Source organism: Microcaecilia unicolor, chromosome 9, assembly GCF_901765095.1.
Source record: "Microcaecilia unicolor chromosome 9, aMicUni1.1, whole genome shotgun sequence".
NCBI classification, from domain to species: domain Eukaryota; kingdom Metazoa; phylum Chordata; class Amphibia; order Gymnophiona; family Siphonopidae; genus Microcaecilia; species Microcaecilia unicolor.
Genome location: NC_044039.1, coordinates 223,976,861 through 223,994,514, shown reverse-complemented (window position 1 = coordinate 223,994,514; position 17,654 = coordinate 223,976,861). Strand labels below are relative to the sequence as shown.

General features: G+C 48.0%; 1 protein-coding gene across 1 annotated transcript in view; it reads left to right on the top strand.

Moving 5' to 3' along the window:
• Positions 1-17,654, top strand: part of TTLL5 (tubulin tyrosine ligase like 5) — a 482,374-nt gene that overhangs the window by 334,348 nt on the left and 130,372 nt on the right. Inside the window, exon 26 of the mRNA XM_030213729.1 lies at positions 17,129-17,259. Coding sequence (XP_030069589.1) covers positions 17,129-17,259 — 131 coding nt within the window. The remainder of the gene's footprint in view (positions 1-17,128; positions 17,260-17,654) is intronic.

The following is a 17,654-nucleotide window of genomic DNA, read 5'->3' as shown; positions in this document are numbered from 1 at the left end:
AGCAACTTCCTTGTCACTTTCAAAAGATCAAGGGTTCTAGGTCTCATTCCAGCAGGAAGGCCCAGATCTTGAATGATTTTAGGAGGAAAATTTTTCAGAACACTATGCTCAGTTCCCAAATAAGGCTAGATTCTGTAAGTGGCACAAAAAAAAAAATCAGTGCCGAAAAAACCCTCTGTGCGCTGCACCTAAAGTTAGGTGTAGTTTATAGAATAGTGCTTAAGTCCCGGGGATCGTACTTCAGGCGCATCCATTTGCACCAACTAAAATGTGGTGCAAACACCCACGCCAAGCCCCTTGTTCTATAATTGCTTGTTTAACCAAAAACCACGCTCAGGGTCTGCCCTGAACCACCCATGACCCTCCCATTTCCACACCCCCTTTTTTGAGATGCACGTAATATTTAGGCATGTACATCTTGAATCCAGTTAGCACCAATAGCTTGTTTAAAAGCCAATTATTGGCGCTAATTATTCAGTTAAAATGCGTGCACAATTTGCACATGCATATCGAAGTGCCTTTTTTAGAATTAGGGGGATAGCGTCTTACCAGCTCTTCATGGGCCACTGCACGTAAAACATTGTGTGCAAGACTGGGGAGTTTGCAGATTTTTTACCACATGTTAGGGCTGTGTAGCTAGTGAGCAAGAGGAGACAGTATGATAAATGCATGTTTTTGAGATGACATCAAGGGCTTTGCTATAGATATTGCAACCCATAGACTCCCATGGCTGCAAGATTCCAACCTCAGATATGATGTGCAGGAAAAGCACATTGATGTGCCGTGCCTTACCAGGGGCAGAATCTCTTTTGCATATAAAGTTAAGGCAGCACCTTCTCATATTAAGAAGCACTACAAGACCCAACTTCAACCCCATCTTCTCTTCTTCCAGAAGGTACTTGAATGGGGAATAAAGGAGTATCTGTTACTCTTAGATATGTAGGTACTCTCCTCCTGCTTGTTCTAGCCTTCCCTGCAAGGGAAGTTCTGAGAGAAGAGGACATCTCTGTGGGTAAGTGATATTGTTTTATTCTGAGCTTGGTAACTTAAAGATTAGGGTTTAAAAGAGGAATTGTAGGATATTGATAAACACAAAATATTACTACTACTACTACTACTTAACATTTCTAGAGCGCTACTAGGGTTACGCAGCGCTGTACAATTTAACAAAGAGAGACAGTCCCTGCTCAAAGAGCTTACAATCTAATAGACAAGTGAACGGTCGGTCCTATAGGGGCAGTCAAATTGGGGCAGTCTGGATTCACTGAACGGTAAGGGTTAGGTGCCGAACGCAGCATTGAAGAGGTGGGCTTTAAGCAAAGACTTGAAGACGGGCAGGGAGGGGGCTTGGCGTAAGGGTTCAGGAAGGTTGTTCCAAGCATAGGGTGAGGCGAGGCAGAATGAGCGGAGCCTGGAGTTGGCGGTGGTGGAGAAGGGTACTGAGAGGAGGGATTTATCCTGTGAACGGAGGTTACGGGCGGGAACGTAAGGGGAAATGAGGGTAGAGAGGTAGTGAGGGGCAGCAGACTGAGTGCATTTGTAGGTAAGAAGGAGAAGCTTGAATTGAATGCGGTATCCGATCGGAAGCCAGTGAAGTGACCTGAGGAGAGGGGTGATATGAGTATATCGGTTCTGGCGGAATATGAGACGTGCAGCAGAGTTCTGAACAGACTGAAGGGGGGATAGATGGCTAAGTGGGAGGCCGGTGAGGAGTAAGTTGCAGTAGTCCAGGCGAGAGGTAATGAGAGCGTGGACGAGAGTTCGGGTGGTGTGTTCAGAGAGGAAAGGGCGAATTTTGCTGATGTTAAAGAGGAAGAAGCGACAGGTCTTGGCTATCTGCTGGATATGCGCAGAGAAGGAGAGAGAGGAGTCAAAGATGACTCCGAGGTTGCGGGCAGATGAGACGGGGAGGATGAGGGTGTTATCAACTGAGATAGAAAGTGGAGGAAGAGGAGAAGTGGGTTTTGGTGGAAAGACGATAAGCTCGGTCTTGGACATGTTCAGTTTCAGGTGGCGGTTGGACATCCAGGCAGCAATGTCGGATAAGCAGGCCGATACCTTTGCCTGGGTCTCCGCGGTGATGTCTGGTGTGGAGAGATACAGTTGGGTGTCATCAGCATAGAGATGATACTGGAAACCATGAGATGAGATCAGGGAGCCCAGGGAAGAGGTGTAGATTGAGAAGAGAAGGGGTCCAAGGACCGATCCCTGGGGAACACCAACAGATAAGGGAGATCCATGAGAGTGAACTTTGAAGGTGCGGTGGGAGAGATAGGAGGAGAACCAGGAGAGGACAGAGCCCTGGAACCCAAAAGAGGACAGTGTGGCAAGAAGTAAGTCATGATTGACAGTGTCAAAAGCGGCGGATAGATCCAGGAGGATGAGGATGGAGTAGTGGCCTCTGGATTTGGCAAGGAACAGGTCATTACAGACTTTAGAAAGTGCTGTTTCTGTCGAGTGAAGAGGGCGAAAACCGGATTGAAGCGGATCAAGGATGGCATGAGAGGAGAGAAAATCAAGGCAGCGGCTGTGGACTGCGCGCTCAAGTGTCTTGGAGAGGAAGGGTAGGAGGGAGATGGGGCGGTAGTTGGAGGGACAGGTAGGGTCTAGTGATGGTTTTTTGAGGAGTGGCGTGACTACAGCATGCTTGAAGGTGTCGGGGACAGTTGCAGTGGAGAGAGAGAGGTTGAGGATATGACAGATGGAGGGGGTGATAGTAGGAGAGATGGTGTTAAGTAAGTTGGTGGGGATGGGATCAGAGGAACAAGTGGTGCATTTTGAGGAGGAAAGAAGGCAGGCGGTTTCCTCCTCGGAGATATCAGGAAAGGAGGAGAAGGAGGTCTGGGTTGGTTGGTTGAGGGAGAGGGTTGAAGGGTGAAGAGGAGGAGGTGGCTTGGTAGTGAACTCAAGGTTGATCTTTTGCACCTTGTCGCGGAAGTAGTCAGCCAGTGATTGAGGAGAGAGTGACGGGGGGGTGGGAGCGGAGGGCACTTTGAGGAGGGAGTTAAGGGTGGCGAAGAGACGACGAGGGTTAGAGCTGAGAGAATTAGTCAATTGGGTGTAATAGTCCTGTTTGGCAAGGAATAGTGAGGACTGGAAGGAGGATAGCATGAATTTGTAGTGAAGGAAATCTGAATGGGTGCGAGATTTCCTCCAGAGGCGTTCAGCAGATCGGGCGCAGGAGCGAAGGTAACGGATGCAAGGGGTCAGCCAGGGCTGGGGATTAGTATGCCTTGTGGGACGGGAGGTGGATGGTGCAAGGGTGTCCAGAGCAGAGGAGAGAGTGGCATTGTAAGCGGAGACAGCCTCGTCAACAGACTCGGAGGACATGATGGAGGGGAGGAGATTAGAAATACTAGATGATAAGGTGGGAGGGTCAATAATCTGGAGATTCCTGAAAGTAGTGGTTAATGTTGGGCGGGGCTGAGGGGGAGGGTGAAGAAGTGTGAAGGTGATCAGGTGATGATCAGAGACAGGAAGAGCTGAGGTGTGGAAATTGGAGGGTGAGCCGGAAGAGGAGAGCACGAGGTCAAGGCAATGGCCATCACGGTGAGTAGGGGTGGTGGAACATAGCTGGAGGTTGAAGGAGGATGTTAGAGTGAGGAACTTAGAAGCGTGAGAGTTGGACAGGTCATCAACGTGTATGTTGAAGTCTCCGAGAATGAGGCAAGCAAATTTTATTAGCTAGTCTCCATAGCCTTTTTCCCATAGTTTTAAAACTTGAAGTTTCTGCCACAGCATTAACGACGTACAACTACCTAAACTTCCGGAAATCACTAAAGACTAACCTGTTCCAAAAGGCATACCCTACCAACCCAACTAAATGCCTGAACTCTGCTACACAACAAAACTCAGGTACGTAATGGACATTACTCAACTCTTCCGTTGTATGACTCCCTAATGTGACAGTGCTACATGAACTCTATCCTATCACAACATTACCTTGTATTTGTTCATCGGAGACTTCAAAGCCTCTCCGGTACTATGTAAGCCACATTGAGCCTGCAAATAGGTGGGAAAATGTGGGATACAAATGTAACATATAAATAAGAGGTAGCACTGCAGTTGACCTGAATTAGGTGTGAAATAAGGTGTGAGGAAGTTGAATAGTTGCTAAGGTTACTAAGGGCAATTTGATTACTGAGCTAACTTCACAGAGTTTGTTTGAAATAGTCTCCTTAGAATCCAAACTATATAGAGAGGAAATGTCCCACTTAACTCTCTTTCTGAGGAGTTCTGAGAGAAGAGGACATCTCTGTGGTTATTTTATTCTGAGCATGGGAACTTAAAGATTAGGGGTTAGAAGAGGCATTGTAGGATATTGATAATCACAGTTAGAATATTAAACTAAAAAAAGCAAGCAAACTTTATTAGCTAGTCTCCATACCCTTTTCCCAATAGTTTTAAAACTTGAAGTTTCTGCCACAGCATTAACAGATAGTCTCTAGAAGTAACAGAAGGGCCCAGTTCAGCCCTCACTCCAACACAACCCTAGCTTAACTCTTTATTCCATATCATCAAGCTGATCAATCCATAGACTGGTGGGTTGTGTCCATCTACCAGCAGGTGGAGATAGAGAGCAAACTTTTGCCTCCCTATATGTGGTCATGTGCTGCCGGAAACTCCCCAGTATGTTCTCTATCTCAGCAGGTGGTGGTCACACACAGCAGCAGCTCTGGCTAGGCCTCCAAGCCTAATCCTTAGGTTTTGTTGAGGCCTGGGGTTGAGGGCTCTTTTGAGCAAGTGCAAACCTGGTGGTGCCAGGTCCCTCCTTTTCTCCCCCCTCCCGCTGGCTCCGTTTAAAAAAAAAAAAAAAAAAATTTTTAAACGTCTTTAAAGGCGTTTATTTTGACGTTTATTTAAACGTTCATTGCAGCTACTCACTGGGACACCAGTTCGTTACAGCTCGGAGCGGCAAGCAGGTAATTTTACCTTTTTATAGCGGGCAGGGGGTTCCCCGATTCTTCTCCTCGTGGCATATGGCGTCGGAGGGCGAGGGCGCAAAGGGTCGCTCCCCGGATCGCTGGAGCGCTTCTAGATGGGATGCGGGGGTTTTACAGCCTGATTCGCCCTTGATGGGTGACAGTTTAGTGACCGATGAATGTCCTGGTCCTTCCTCCGGCGTGGCGGTTTTTCCCGCCATAAACGCCCATCCCCCGCTCCTCGCCTCCGCCATCTTGGCCGGCCACGCGGCTCGGACGGCTTCTTCGGGGGCCGCCCTTGAGGTTGGAGACATTAATGCCATGAACGCCCTTAATTTGGGCGACGGCACAAAACCGGCTAATGTTAAGAGCCGTTCTTCCCGCGCGGCTCCTTCACGGAGTTTCGCGCCGGACGCCATTTTGGATGCGCAGCATGTCTCTCCCCCGCTATTTCGAGCGCCGGTTGAGAGTGCGTCTAGGGCTGTTGCCCAGGCTGCGGAAGTGCACAGTCTGGGGGGTTTCTCCCCCGAGTTTGTTTTGCTGCTGCATCAGGCCTTCCTCATGCACAACGCTGCCCCTGCTCCCTCGTCTGGTAAAGAGGTTGAGGTTCCCAGAGGCAAACGCCCTCGGGTTGATTCCCAGGCCTTGGAGGAATTTGTCTCCTCCGATGTAGATGAGGGCAGCGTGTCTGAGGTCTCCCAACGGTCCTTTGCGGATTCCTTGGAGGAGACGGATCCCCGCTCGGTTGGAGCGGATGACCCCTCTGCAGCGCGGCTTTTTAGCCCAGAGGATTTGCCCAACCTGTTGTTACAGGCCATGGACACTTTGAAGATTTCCTCTCCGGAGGACGTCTCTCCCTCAGCCCCTGTTGGCTCTGCCATTATGCTGGGGACGAAGCGCCCGCCTAGAACCTTCCACGTGCATGATGCCATGCACACCTTAATTTCGGCTCAATGGGATGCCCCAGAAGCGAGCCTTAAAGTGGCTAGGGCTATGTCCCGCCTCTATCCTTTGGCTGTGAGTGAGCGTGAGGCCTATCTGTGGCCTACCGTGGATTCTTTAATCACTGCGGTGACTAAGAAAACGGCGTTGCCGGTGGAAGGTGGCACGGCCCTAAAGGACGCCCAAGACAGAAGATTGGAGGCGGCCTTAAGGTCGTCCTTTGAGGCGGCTGCTTTAAGTTTGCAGGCCTCAGTTTGCGGCTCCTATGTGGCCAGGGCGTGCCTGACTATGGTGCAGCGGGCTTCCCCCTCGGATCTTTCCTTGAGGGCTGATTGGCCGGCCCTGGAATCGGGCTTAGCCTATTTGGCAGACTTGCTGTATGATGTCTTGAGAGCCTCAGCTAAAGGCATGGCTCACAGTCTCTGCGCGGCGGTGGCTTTGGCTGAAACATTGGTCTGCTGACCACGCCTCTAAATCCCGCCTGGCTAGATTGCCTTTTAAAGGCAAGCTGCTCTTTGGGGTCGAGCTGGACAAAATCGTGACCGATCTCGGCACGTCTAAGGGCAAGAAGTTACCAGAGGTCAGGGCTCGGGCTAGTGCTCGTCCCGGTACCTCCAGAGGACGGTTTCAGGAAGCCCGTCGGTACCGCCCGGGCAGGTCGGGTTCTTCTGCCCCCTCTTCCTTTAAGAGGAATTTCTCCCCCAAGCAGCATTCCTTTCGCAGAGACCGCCGTCCCGGAGGTGCTCCCTCCGGTCCTCCCCCAGGGTCTCGTACCCAATGACGGGGTCTTGGTCCACACCCCAGTGCAGATTGGAGGACGGCTGTCCTCGTTTCTGGGCGAGTGGACCACAATAACTTCAGACGCTTGGGTGCTGGAAGTCATCAGAGACGGCTACAAGCTAGAGTTCTGCCGACCCTTAAGAGACGGGTTTGTACTCTCTCCCTGCAAGTCTCCGGTCAAAGCTGTGGCAGTGCAGCAGACTTTGGACAATCTGATCCGCCTGGGTGCGGTCGTTCCGGTGCCAGAAAGTCAGCTTGGCAAGGGGCGTTACTCCATTTACTTTGTGGTACCAAAGAAAGGAGGTTCTGTCCGGCCTATCCTCGACCTCAAAGGGGTCAATCGGGCCTTGAAAGTGCGGCACTTTCGCATGGAGACTCTCCGCTCTGTTATAGCGGCAGTGAAGGCAGGGGAGTACCTGGCATCCTTGGACATCAAGGAAGCATACTTGCATATTCCCATCTGGCCTCCTCATCAACGCTTTCTGCGTTTTGCAGTCCTGGGCCGACACTTCCAGTTCAGAGCCCTCCCGTTTGGGTTGGCTACTGCTCCGCGGACCTTTTCCAAAGTAATGGTGGTCATAGCGGCCTTCCTGCGAAAGGAAGGAGTACAAGTCCATCCTTATCTGGACGACTGGTTGATCCGAGCCCCCTCTTATGCAGAGTGCGGCAAAGCTGTGGACCGGGTAGTTGCTCTTTTGAGCTCCCTGGGATGGATCATCAACTGGGAGAAGAGCCAGCTGCGCCCGACTCAGTCCCTGGAGTATCTGGGAGTTCGATTCAACACCCAAGTGGGCAGAGTGTTCCTGCCAGACAATCGGATTGTCAAACTTCAGGCTCAGGTGGACCAGTTCCTAGTAGCCTCTCCTCTTCGGGCTTGGGACTATGTGCAGCTGTTGGGCTCTATGACGGCCACGATGGAAGTAGTGCCCTGGGCCAGGGCTCATATGAGACCACTTCAACACTCTCTGCTGCAGCGCTGGACTCCGATGTCGGAGGATTATGCTGTGCGCCTTCCCTTGGATCCAGCAGTGCGCAAGGCGCTGAGCTGGTGGATGCAGACAGACAAGTTGTCTGCGGGAATGCCTCTGGTGACCCCAGAGTGGATTGTCGTCACGACGGACGCCTCTTTGTCGGGCTGGGGAGCCCACTGTTTGGGAAGGACAGCGCAGGGGCTCTGGTCTTCTGCAGAGGCAAAGTGGTCTATCAACCTCCTGGAACTCAGAGCCATTCGGTTGGCGCTTTTGGAGTTCATCCCGGTACTGGTGTTGAAGCCTGTACGGGTCCTGTCGGACAATGCCACGGCTGTGGCCTATGTCAACCGCCAGGGAGGTACCAAGAGCGCCCCTCTAGCCAAGGAGGCTATGAGTCTATGCCAGTGGGCAGAAGCGAACCTGGAACAGCTGTCAGCGGCCCACATTGCCGGAGTCATGAATGTCAAGGCGGACTTTCTCAGTCGCCATACCTTGGAGCCCGGAGAGTGGCAGCTATCTGCTCAGGCGTTCTTGGACATCACGAAGCGCTGGGGCCAGCCGAGCCTAGATCTGATGGCGTCATCGGCCAATTGCCAAGTGCCGCGCTTTTTCAGCAGAGGACGGGACCCTCGATCCCTGGGAGTAGATGCTCTTCTCCAACAGTGGCCGACACAAGAGCTTCTCTATGTGTTCCCGCCCTGGCCCATGTTGGGCAGGGTGCTAGACCGGGTGGCAAAGCATCCCGGCAGGGTAATCCTGGTGGGTCCGGATTGGCCCAGACGTCCCTGGTATGCGGACTTGATCAGGCTCTCAGTCGACGATCCTCTGCGGCTGCCAGTGGAGCAGGGCCTGTTACATCAGGGTCCCGTGGTGATGGAGGATCCCTCCCCCTTTGGTCTTACGGCCTGGCTATTGAGCGGCAGCGTCTGAGGAAGAAGGGCTTCTCAGACAAGGTCATCGCCACTATGCTGAGAGCGAGGAAGCGCTCTACTTCTACTGCTTACGCCAGGGTTTGGCGTATCTTTGCAGCGTGGTGTGAAGCAGGCTCACTTTCTCCTTTCACTGCTCCAATTTCTTCAGTGTTGGCGTTCCTGCAAGAAGGTCTGGAGAAAGGCCTGTCGCTCAGTTCCCTTAAAGTCCAGGTAGCGGCTCTGGCTTGCTTCAGGGGCCGCCTGAAGGGTGCTTCCCTGGCTTCGCAGCCAGATGTGGTGCGCTTTCTCAAGGGAGTTAATCACCTGCGCCCTCCTCTGCACTCAGTGGTGCCTGCGTGGAATCTCAACCTGGTGCTAAGAGCATTGCAGAAGCCGCCGTTTGAACCCTTGTCAAGGGCATCTCTGAAAGACCTGACGTTGAAAGCAGTCTTTTTGGTGGCTATCACTTCAGCCAGAAGAGTTTCCGAGCTCCAGGCGCTCTCATGTCGAGAGCCTTTTCTGCAGTTCACTGAGGCAGGAGTGACTATTCGCACAGTGCCTTCCTTTCTGCCCAAGATTGTTTCTCGCTTCCATGTGAATCAGCAGCTCTGTCTCCCTTCCTTTCGTAGGGAGGACTACCCAGAGGAGTACTCTGCTCTTAAATATCTGGATGTGAGACGAGTCATCATCAGATACTTGGAAGTGACCAATGATTTCCGGAAATCGGATCATCTGTTTGTCCTGTATGCAGGTCCTCGTAGGGGTCTGCAGGCTGCTAAGCCTACAGTGGCAAGATGGGTCAAGGAAGCCATTGCAGCGGCTTATGTGGCCGCGGGGAAGGTGCCGCCTATCCAGCTGAAGGCTCACTCCACAAGAGCTCAGGCGGCCTCGATGGCAGAGGCCGGTTCCGTCTCCTTGGAAGAGATATGCAAGGCGGCAACTTGGGCTTCGGCCCATACATTCTCCAAGCATTACCGCTTGACTGTGGCTGCTCGGGCGGAGGCCCGGTTTGGAGCTTCAGTGTTGCGGTCAGGGATTTCTATGTCCCGCCCTGGGTGAGTACTGCTTCGGTACATCCCACCAGTCTATGGATTGATCAGCTTGATGATATGGAAGGTAAAATTATGTATAATCATACCTGATAATTTTCTTTCCATTAATCATAGCTGATCAATCCATAGCCCCTCCCAGATATCTGTACTGTTTTTATTCTGGTTGCATTTCAGGTTCAAGTTCAGTCTTCAGTTACTTCAGAAAGACTTCGTGTTCAAGTTTTTTCACTTGGATTCTTCAAGAGTTAAGACGAGTTTGTGTTACAGTGAGCTGCTGCATTCCTCTCCCCTCCGTTTTACGGGGCTGGATTGAGACTTAAAATTCTGCCGGCACTCCCTCCCGCTTCGTGCGGCTGTAGGGCAGTTTTGTACCCCTCCCGCTTCTGCGGTGTTAGGGTCAGTCAGCTCCTCCCGCGGTTGCGGTTGCAGGATAAGCCAGATCCCCCCGCATCGGCGGGTGTGGTGTCCCTCCCCCGCTCCGCGGGGATGAGCTGGACGGATTCCCCTCCCCCACTTGTGTGGGGATGAGCTGGGTTAATTCCCCTCCCCCGTTTCGGCGGTGGTGAGCTGGGCAGAGTGTCCCTTCGTGGGTGTAATTCTCTAAGTGCTGAGTCCTGCGGATGGAGCTTTGATATCGACATACTGAGGAGTTTCCGGCAGCACATGACCACATATAGGGAGGCAAAAGTTTGCTCTCTATCTCCACCTGCTGGTAGATGGACACAACCCACCAGTCTATGGATTGATCAGCTATGATTAATGGAAAGAAAATTATCAGGTATGATTATACATAATTTTACCTTTATAGTCTATTATTCTATTTAAGACAATAAAAAGGGAATTTTTAGTTTTCATTAAAGTCTGAAGTACATTTAATTAGTTTGTAAGAAGCAAACCGTAAATACATTACAAATTACAACAGTCAAAAGGATCATTATAGTCACATGACATCCCTAGTACCTTAAGAAGTTTTAATAAAACAACTCTATAATACTAAGATGCAGTCAGTAGTCCAACAGGGAAAGCAGTGCAACCAGTGAGATGTCATATGTGTGTGCTCGATGCAAAGAGCTCCTAGCTCTCAGTGAACGAGTCCGTTCTCTTCAGGCTAGAGTAGCAGACTTGGAGGAGCTCATGGAGACAGAGAGGTACATAGAGGAGGCCTACATGGATGTTGTAAAGAAGTCCCACCTCCAGTCAGGCAGCCCATATGCTGCCTTGGAGGAGGGAGGGCTTCTAAAAGGAGAGCATCACCTTGGTGCAACTGGAAGTAATCCTGTAGACAGGATCAAACACCATGGAATGCAATATTTTCTCACATTGAGGATGTGTCTCCAGGAGTTAGTGCCCAGGTGGGAAGAGTTAGGATGGCTGTTGTAGTTGGTGATTCGATTATTAGGCTTGTAGATAGCTGGGTGGCTGGTGGACGTGAGGATCGCGTGGTCACTTGTCTGCCTGGTGTGAAGGTGGTGGACCTAATGCTTAACCTAGATAGGATTTTAGATAGTGCTGGGGAGCACCGGATGTCTTGGTACAAGTGGGTACCAATGACATAGGAAAATGTGGGAGAGAGGTTCTAGAAGCCAAATTTAGGCTCTTAGGTAGAAAGCTCACATCCAGAACATCTAGGGTAGCATTTTCTAAAGTGCTACCTGTTCCACACGCAGGGCCCAAGAGACGGACAGAGCACCAGAGTCTCAATGTGTGGATGAGACGATGGTGCAGGGAGGAGCGTTTTAGATTTTTTAGGAACTGGACAACATTCTGGGGAAGGGGGAGCCTATTCCGAAAGGATGGGCTCCACCTTAACTAGGGTGGGACCAGGCTGCTGGCATCAGCATTTAAAAAGGAGATAGAGCAGCTTTTAAACTAGAGACGGGGGAAGGACAACAATCGCTCAAAAGCGCATAGTTCGGAATAAGGTATCTTTTAAAGATATCACCAAAACAGGGAAAATAGGGTATCCAGGTAGTGAGGTTGCAAAAGGGACCATAGTAGATCAGGTGTCCTTAAATAAAAATAAAAATCAGACAAAAGATTTCAAATTAATACTGTCAAGTACTGAGCATGATGTAAATAGGCACAACAAAAATAGTTTGAAATGTCTATATGCAAATGCCAGAAGCCTAAGAAATAAGATGGGAGAGTTAGAATATAATGCACCAAATGAAAAATTAGATATAAAAGGCATCTCTGAGACCTGGTGGAAGGAGGACACTGTCATACTGGGGTACAAATTATATCATACTGATAAGGTGGATCGAATTGGTGGAAGGGTAGCGTTTCATGTTAAGGAGTGCTTTGAATCAAATAGGTTGAAAATTCTGCAGGAAACAAAACACATCTTGGAATCCCTATGGATTAAAATTTCATGTGTAAAGGGGAAAGGGATAGTGATAGGAGTGTACTACCGTTCGCCTGGCAGGATGAACAGACGGATGTAGAAATGTTTTCAGAAATTAGGGAGGCTAACAACTGGGCAACATGATAATAATGGGTGATTTCAGTTTGAACCCTTGTGTTTGGCCACTGATAAAGATGTCATGTCGGGAACCTTTTCTTCAATTTTCAGACTCTGGTGTTACGCTACAGACTGTTCCATCTTTTTTGCCTAAAGTCATATCGGCTTTTCATTTGAATCATCCACTTTTTCTACCTTCCTTCTGGAGGTTGGATTTTCCGCAGAATTTTTCTCTTCTAAGACTGTTGGATGTTCGTCGCTCTCTTCTTTGCTAGCTTCAGATGACGAATGACTTCCGGTGTTCGGATCATGTTTTTGTCCTTTTGTCAGGTCCTAGACGGGGTTTTTCTGCCTCCAAAGTGACTGTTGCTTGGTGGCTTAAATAAGCCATTCTTTCAGCTTACCTTGTGAAGGGTCAGATTCCTTCTGATGGCTTGCATGCCCATTCTATTCACTCATAGGCTACCTCTTGGGCTGAAACAGGTGTCCTTTCTCTGGATGACGTTTGTTGAGCGGCCACTTGGGCTTCTCGACATTCCTTTATTAAGCACTACAGATTTGATGTTTTGGTGCGGGGGGATGCGCTTTTTGGAGCGACAGTGCTCTTTCAGGGAGCAGCGGCTTCTCACCCTATTTAGGGGATTTCTTTGATACATCCCACCAGTTCCTGGATTCATATGCTGCTGAGGATAAGGAAGGTAAAATTATATCTTACCTGATAATTTTCTTTCCTTTAGTCGAGGCAGATGAATCCAGGATCCTTGCCCTCTATTGTTCTAGCCGCACATTTCCTTCTTCGGATAAGGGATCTGATTTCTGGGATTAAGATAAAATAAAGGAGGAGAAAGAAGAAGTGTTACTGGAGTGATTGTTATTTTTTTTGACAATTTCAAGTTATGTGTTTGGCTGTTGCCACTTAGGTGTGAGGAGTGTTCTTGTTGCGATACTTTATCCTTATCCTCTGATTTGGGGATGCGACCTATACTGAAGTGATAAGGAACTGGGCGTCCAAGGTTACTGCTTTCTCTTCAGTGTTCTCTAGCTCCACCTGCTGGTAGGCAGATACAACCCACCAGTTCCTGGTTTCATCTGCTGTGACTAAAGGAAAGAAAATTATCAGGTAAGACATAATTTTACCATAACATTTTGAAATAAATTACATGTTTTTCTGTTTTGACTTATAAGATTTATTGTAAAATATATTATGCTTATTTGCAGTCAACTTCACTATGCAGTATATATTTCTGTAAATATTTGTATCTGTAAGCCACATTGAACCTAAACATTGTTTGGAAAAATACAGCATATAAATGTCTAAATAAATAAATATATTTTACCTGTATAGGTGGGTTGTTTAAAAAAGATGTGCCCTTATTGTATTTAAGGTTATATGTCTGAAATGTATGTAGACAATTGGTTTTTGTACTTTTGGCGCAATTGTGGTTCATGCATCATAAACACTGCTTTTAATTCACACTGAATTGTTTTTTTTAATAGTATTTTTATTTGTATTTGTTTTTAACAGCACTCTCAGCCCCTGAGGCAGCCTAATACAGGGTGAAACTTGGCCAAGTCATATGTTTATCTCTCCAGTTCTGTTGTCTGATCAATAAACTGTACTTTGGATCATTTTGGTCTACATTTTGTTTTTATTCACCTGGTTGTTGCTCTGGATCTTGTGGACCTTTTGCCTCTCTGTTTCATGGGACTTGTCCAGTCCACTCCTAACTGTAAAGAAACATTGAATAGGTCAGTTAGCAGAGCCACCAAAACTGTATGGGTGTCCCTGATGTATCACCTTTTGTGCAACTGAAACCTGAACCACACTTTGACTAGATCAAGAGCAAACTGTCATGGTTGTCTGAAAGTTCCCTGCATTTCTACACTAACTGCCAGCTGAAGGACAAGTTGGCATCCAAAGAGCATCTGCACTTCATCTTTGGGTGTGAAGTTGGTAACAAGATAGATTTACACCGACAGAAGTATGAGACAAGACTTGTGGTCCTCCTTGGTCGGCGCCAGCACTCACAGGGACCTCCATGTTCTCCATTGTGCCTCTTAGTGCATTGAATAGAGTGCTATAATAATTGTGAAATACATAATACATGCACACATCTCATCTGCTGGACAGGAGAAATGCGTGATCTGATTGGGCCAAAACAGTCACCTGAGGACAGTGGACAGAAGTCTGTTATTGGAATTTTGTGAACAAAGATGGAGAAGAGTTTTGGCTTGAGACCATCACCGACACACAGCTGATAGCTCTGGAGAGAGAGAATGTCTCTCTATGCTTTCTAAGTACTGAGCCTTTTTGTACAATAGCATTATAGAGAAGTATAAGCTGATAATTACAGTTTCTAACTTTGTGCGAGAGACCATCTACCGGGGCTGGCTGGGTCTGTAACCCTTAACTGTACACTAACCAGATGCTTACTGGTTGGCTTGCTGTGGACGCAGCTTGAGCCAAAGCGAAGAATCCTGTTTTTTTTTTCTTACGGTTGGATCTTTGCTTTTCCAACTACTTTCCCATTTTCTCTTAGCATTTCTGGATATTGTTGCTTGTCTTCCTTTTTCTTTTGTAGTCCCTTGTAGTTTATGAAAGCTATCCTCTTTTTCTTATCTTTTTTGAGCTTTTATTTACTTTCCTAACAAAAAGGTTTGTTGTTTTTAAAATGTCTCTTTTCTGTTTTGCCCACTGTTTTTCTGTTTCCTTCACATGTTTCCAACAGCTGACAACTTCTTGTGGTATTCTTCCATATTGACAAAATTTAGCTGAAACCGTGGAAAATATTGACTGTTCAACAACTTCAAAAACATTCCATAAACATGGCCCATATAAAAAAGTGGCAAGACGGAAACCATTACTGAAGGAAAGCCATTTGTGGTTTTACATATGAGTTAATATTCAGCCCATGGCAGTCAGATGTTTTTACGCTACTGCTGTTGTGGGCTGAACTGAGCCTGGATATTCAGTGCTGGGCCATGTCCGGACACTTTCATTGAATATTCAAGTAACAATGACCTCCTGGAAGTTAACCACTTACCATTTAATATTCAGATCAGTTAGCAGGTAGCTTGATGGATAAAGTCTGGACATGTCAGACTTGTGAGTTCTTGTACCAAGTAGAGCACTGCCGAGCCCGGTACTCGGACCAGGTTCTGCTTGGCGGCCGAACAACCCCGGGTTTCACAAGCACTGACCGCCATTCCCCAGAGGTTGAGCCCCTAGGTGCGGGCGGCCTGCAGGGCTTACCAGATGGAGCAGGAAGCGGGGTGATGAACGTGACAGGCAGCAGGCAAGAGAGTGATCCAGGTACAGGCAGAGTCAGTAGGCAGGCAGTAGGTCAAGGGAGTGATCCAGGTACAGGCAGAGTCAGGCAGGCAGCAGACACGAGAGTAATCCAGGTACAGGCAGAGTCAGTAGGCAGGCAGCAGACACGAGAGTAATCCAGGTACAGGCAGAGTCAGTAGGCAGGCAGCAGACACGAGAGTAATCCAGGTACAGGCAGAGTCAGTAGGCAGGCAGCAGACACGAGAGTAATCCAGGTACAGGCTAAGTCAGCAACGAAGAACAAAGTAGAGGAGAAGCACACTACTGAGCAAGTAACACCTACCAAAGTAGAAGCCGAAGCAAGAAGTCTAGGGAGAGCTCAGCTGATAAAGTGCTGGCGTCTGACATCAGCAGGGAGAAGGGGCACAGCCGTAGGACAAAAGCAGGGGAAGGAGGAACCGGAAGACCAATAGGAGGAAAGCCAGGCAGAGGAAGAGCAGACCCAGGTGGGTGGAAGCAAAGCAATCAAGGAGCCTGCAGCCAGAGAAGTGGAGGAGTGGCCTAGTGGTTAGGGTGGTGGACTTTGGTCCTGGGGAACTGAGGAACTGAGTTCGATTCCCACTTCAGGCACAGGCAGCTCCTTGTGACTCTGGGCAAGTCACTTAACCCTCCATTGCCCCATGTAAGCCGCATTGAGCCTGCCATGAGTGGGAAAGCGCGGGGTACAAAATGTAACAAAAATAAACTACACACACTTGGCTCAGGGCTGTGCCAGTCAAGTGTGCGTGTCGACGGGACCCTGCGCAGCCTGAGGACGTCGCTTGCGTTGAGGTAGGGGACATGACAGGACATCCTTTTTGATGTCCTAACTTTATCCACTTAATTGGTTAGCGGACTGAACTTCGTTGCTATGTGGATAAGTACCAGCTCCCCGACATGGACTGCCCCAACACTATCCAGACAGTATTGTGGCGGTCGGAGATGATATGTAGCAGCACTGCCCAGTTAAAGGACTACTAAACATCAGTGGCCAGGACACTGAGCACCATTTAACTGGATAGGAGCCTCATATCAGGGACATAATATTTGCAAACAAGCACTTTGGGATCATTGCACACATGTGGGAGAAGGTTTTGTAGTCTGATAAGATAAAAGTATATTCTTTTGTTCTCAATCCTAAGCATTTGGCATGGCATAAAACAAACACAGTATACTGTAATAGAAGGACTCAGATTGTAATTAGTCTCTAAATGTCTATAATCATAAATCACTATAACAACTTCTCTATTTATATAACAAATATTTAAAAGCACAAAACTATTATCTCACCCTTTGATAAACACAGAATCTTTTTTTCAATCACCAAACCTACTAATTACATGAGAGGCATTGTTATTCAACATTCAAATTATTATAACGTTTTAAAATTCTGATATATTTAGTACAAATTATTCTCTAATTCAAAAATACATATACTTAGCTTGTTAGTGAAACTTTCAGCAGGAGAATGATTCTAATCAGAAAACTGCATTCTTAGGTATTTTGTAGAGATAATAGTTGGAGGTTAACTGTCCATGCTTACTTTTAAGTGTCACTGCTATAGAAGTGGTTTTAACTGCAGCATGATTGCAGAAAAAGGCAAGCTGTGGAGCTGCTGTAGATGATCTTGACAGATGTGGTGTTTCACTGGTTTGCAACCTTTGGTGAGGCAGGGTAAACATGAGGCTTCCAGACAAGTATGTAGAAATAACAAAACAAGAATTGTGAAAGGTAAGCCAGTATTTTTATTTAATATGTCTCCTCTTCTCTGATTCTTAGTGAGAGTGACCTGGAAGAGGTACTGACAGCCTACACCCACAAAAATAAATCAGCCAGTGTGTTTCTTGGGACAAACCCCAGGAGTACCAAACCTAGCAGAAGCAGTGAAACCAGCAGCACTTCCATAGAAGGTAAGTCAGATGCCAAGAGAAACTTGCCGATAGGCTAAAACTCACAGTAACAACTTTTTCAGGTATATCAGAACCTGAAAGCCTGCGAGGGAATCCGTGGGACCATTAGATCATGAAGGAGAAAAAGGGGCAGTCAGGGAAGACAAGGCCATAGTGGAAAAACTGAATTAATTATTTGCTTCAGTCTTTACAGAAGAACATGTAAGAGATCTGCCTGTACCAGAAATGTTTTTTAAGGATGGTGATGCGGAGGAACTGAAGGAAATCTTGGTGAACCTGGAAGATATACTGAAGCAAATTAAAGAGTAATAAATCACCTGGACCTGATGGCATACATGATTCAAGGGTACTCAAAGAAAAGCATCTGCTGACCTGCTATTAGTAATATGTAACCT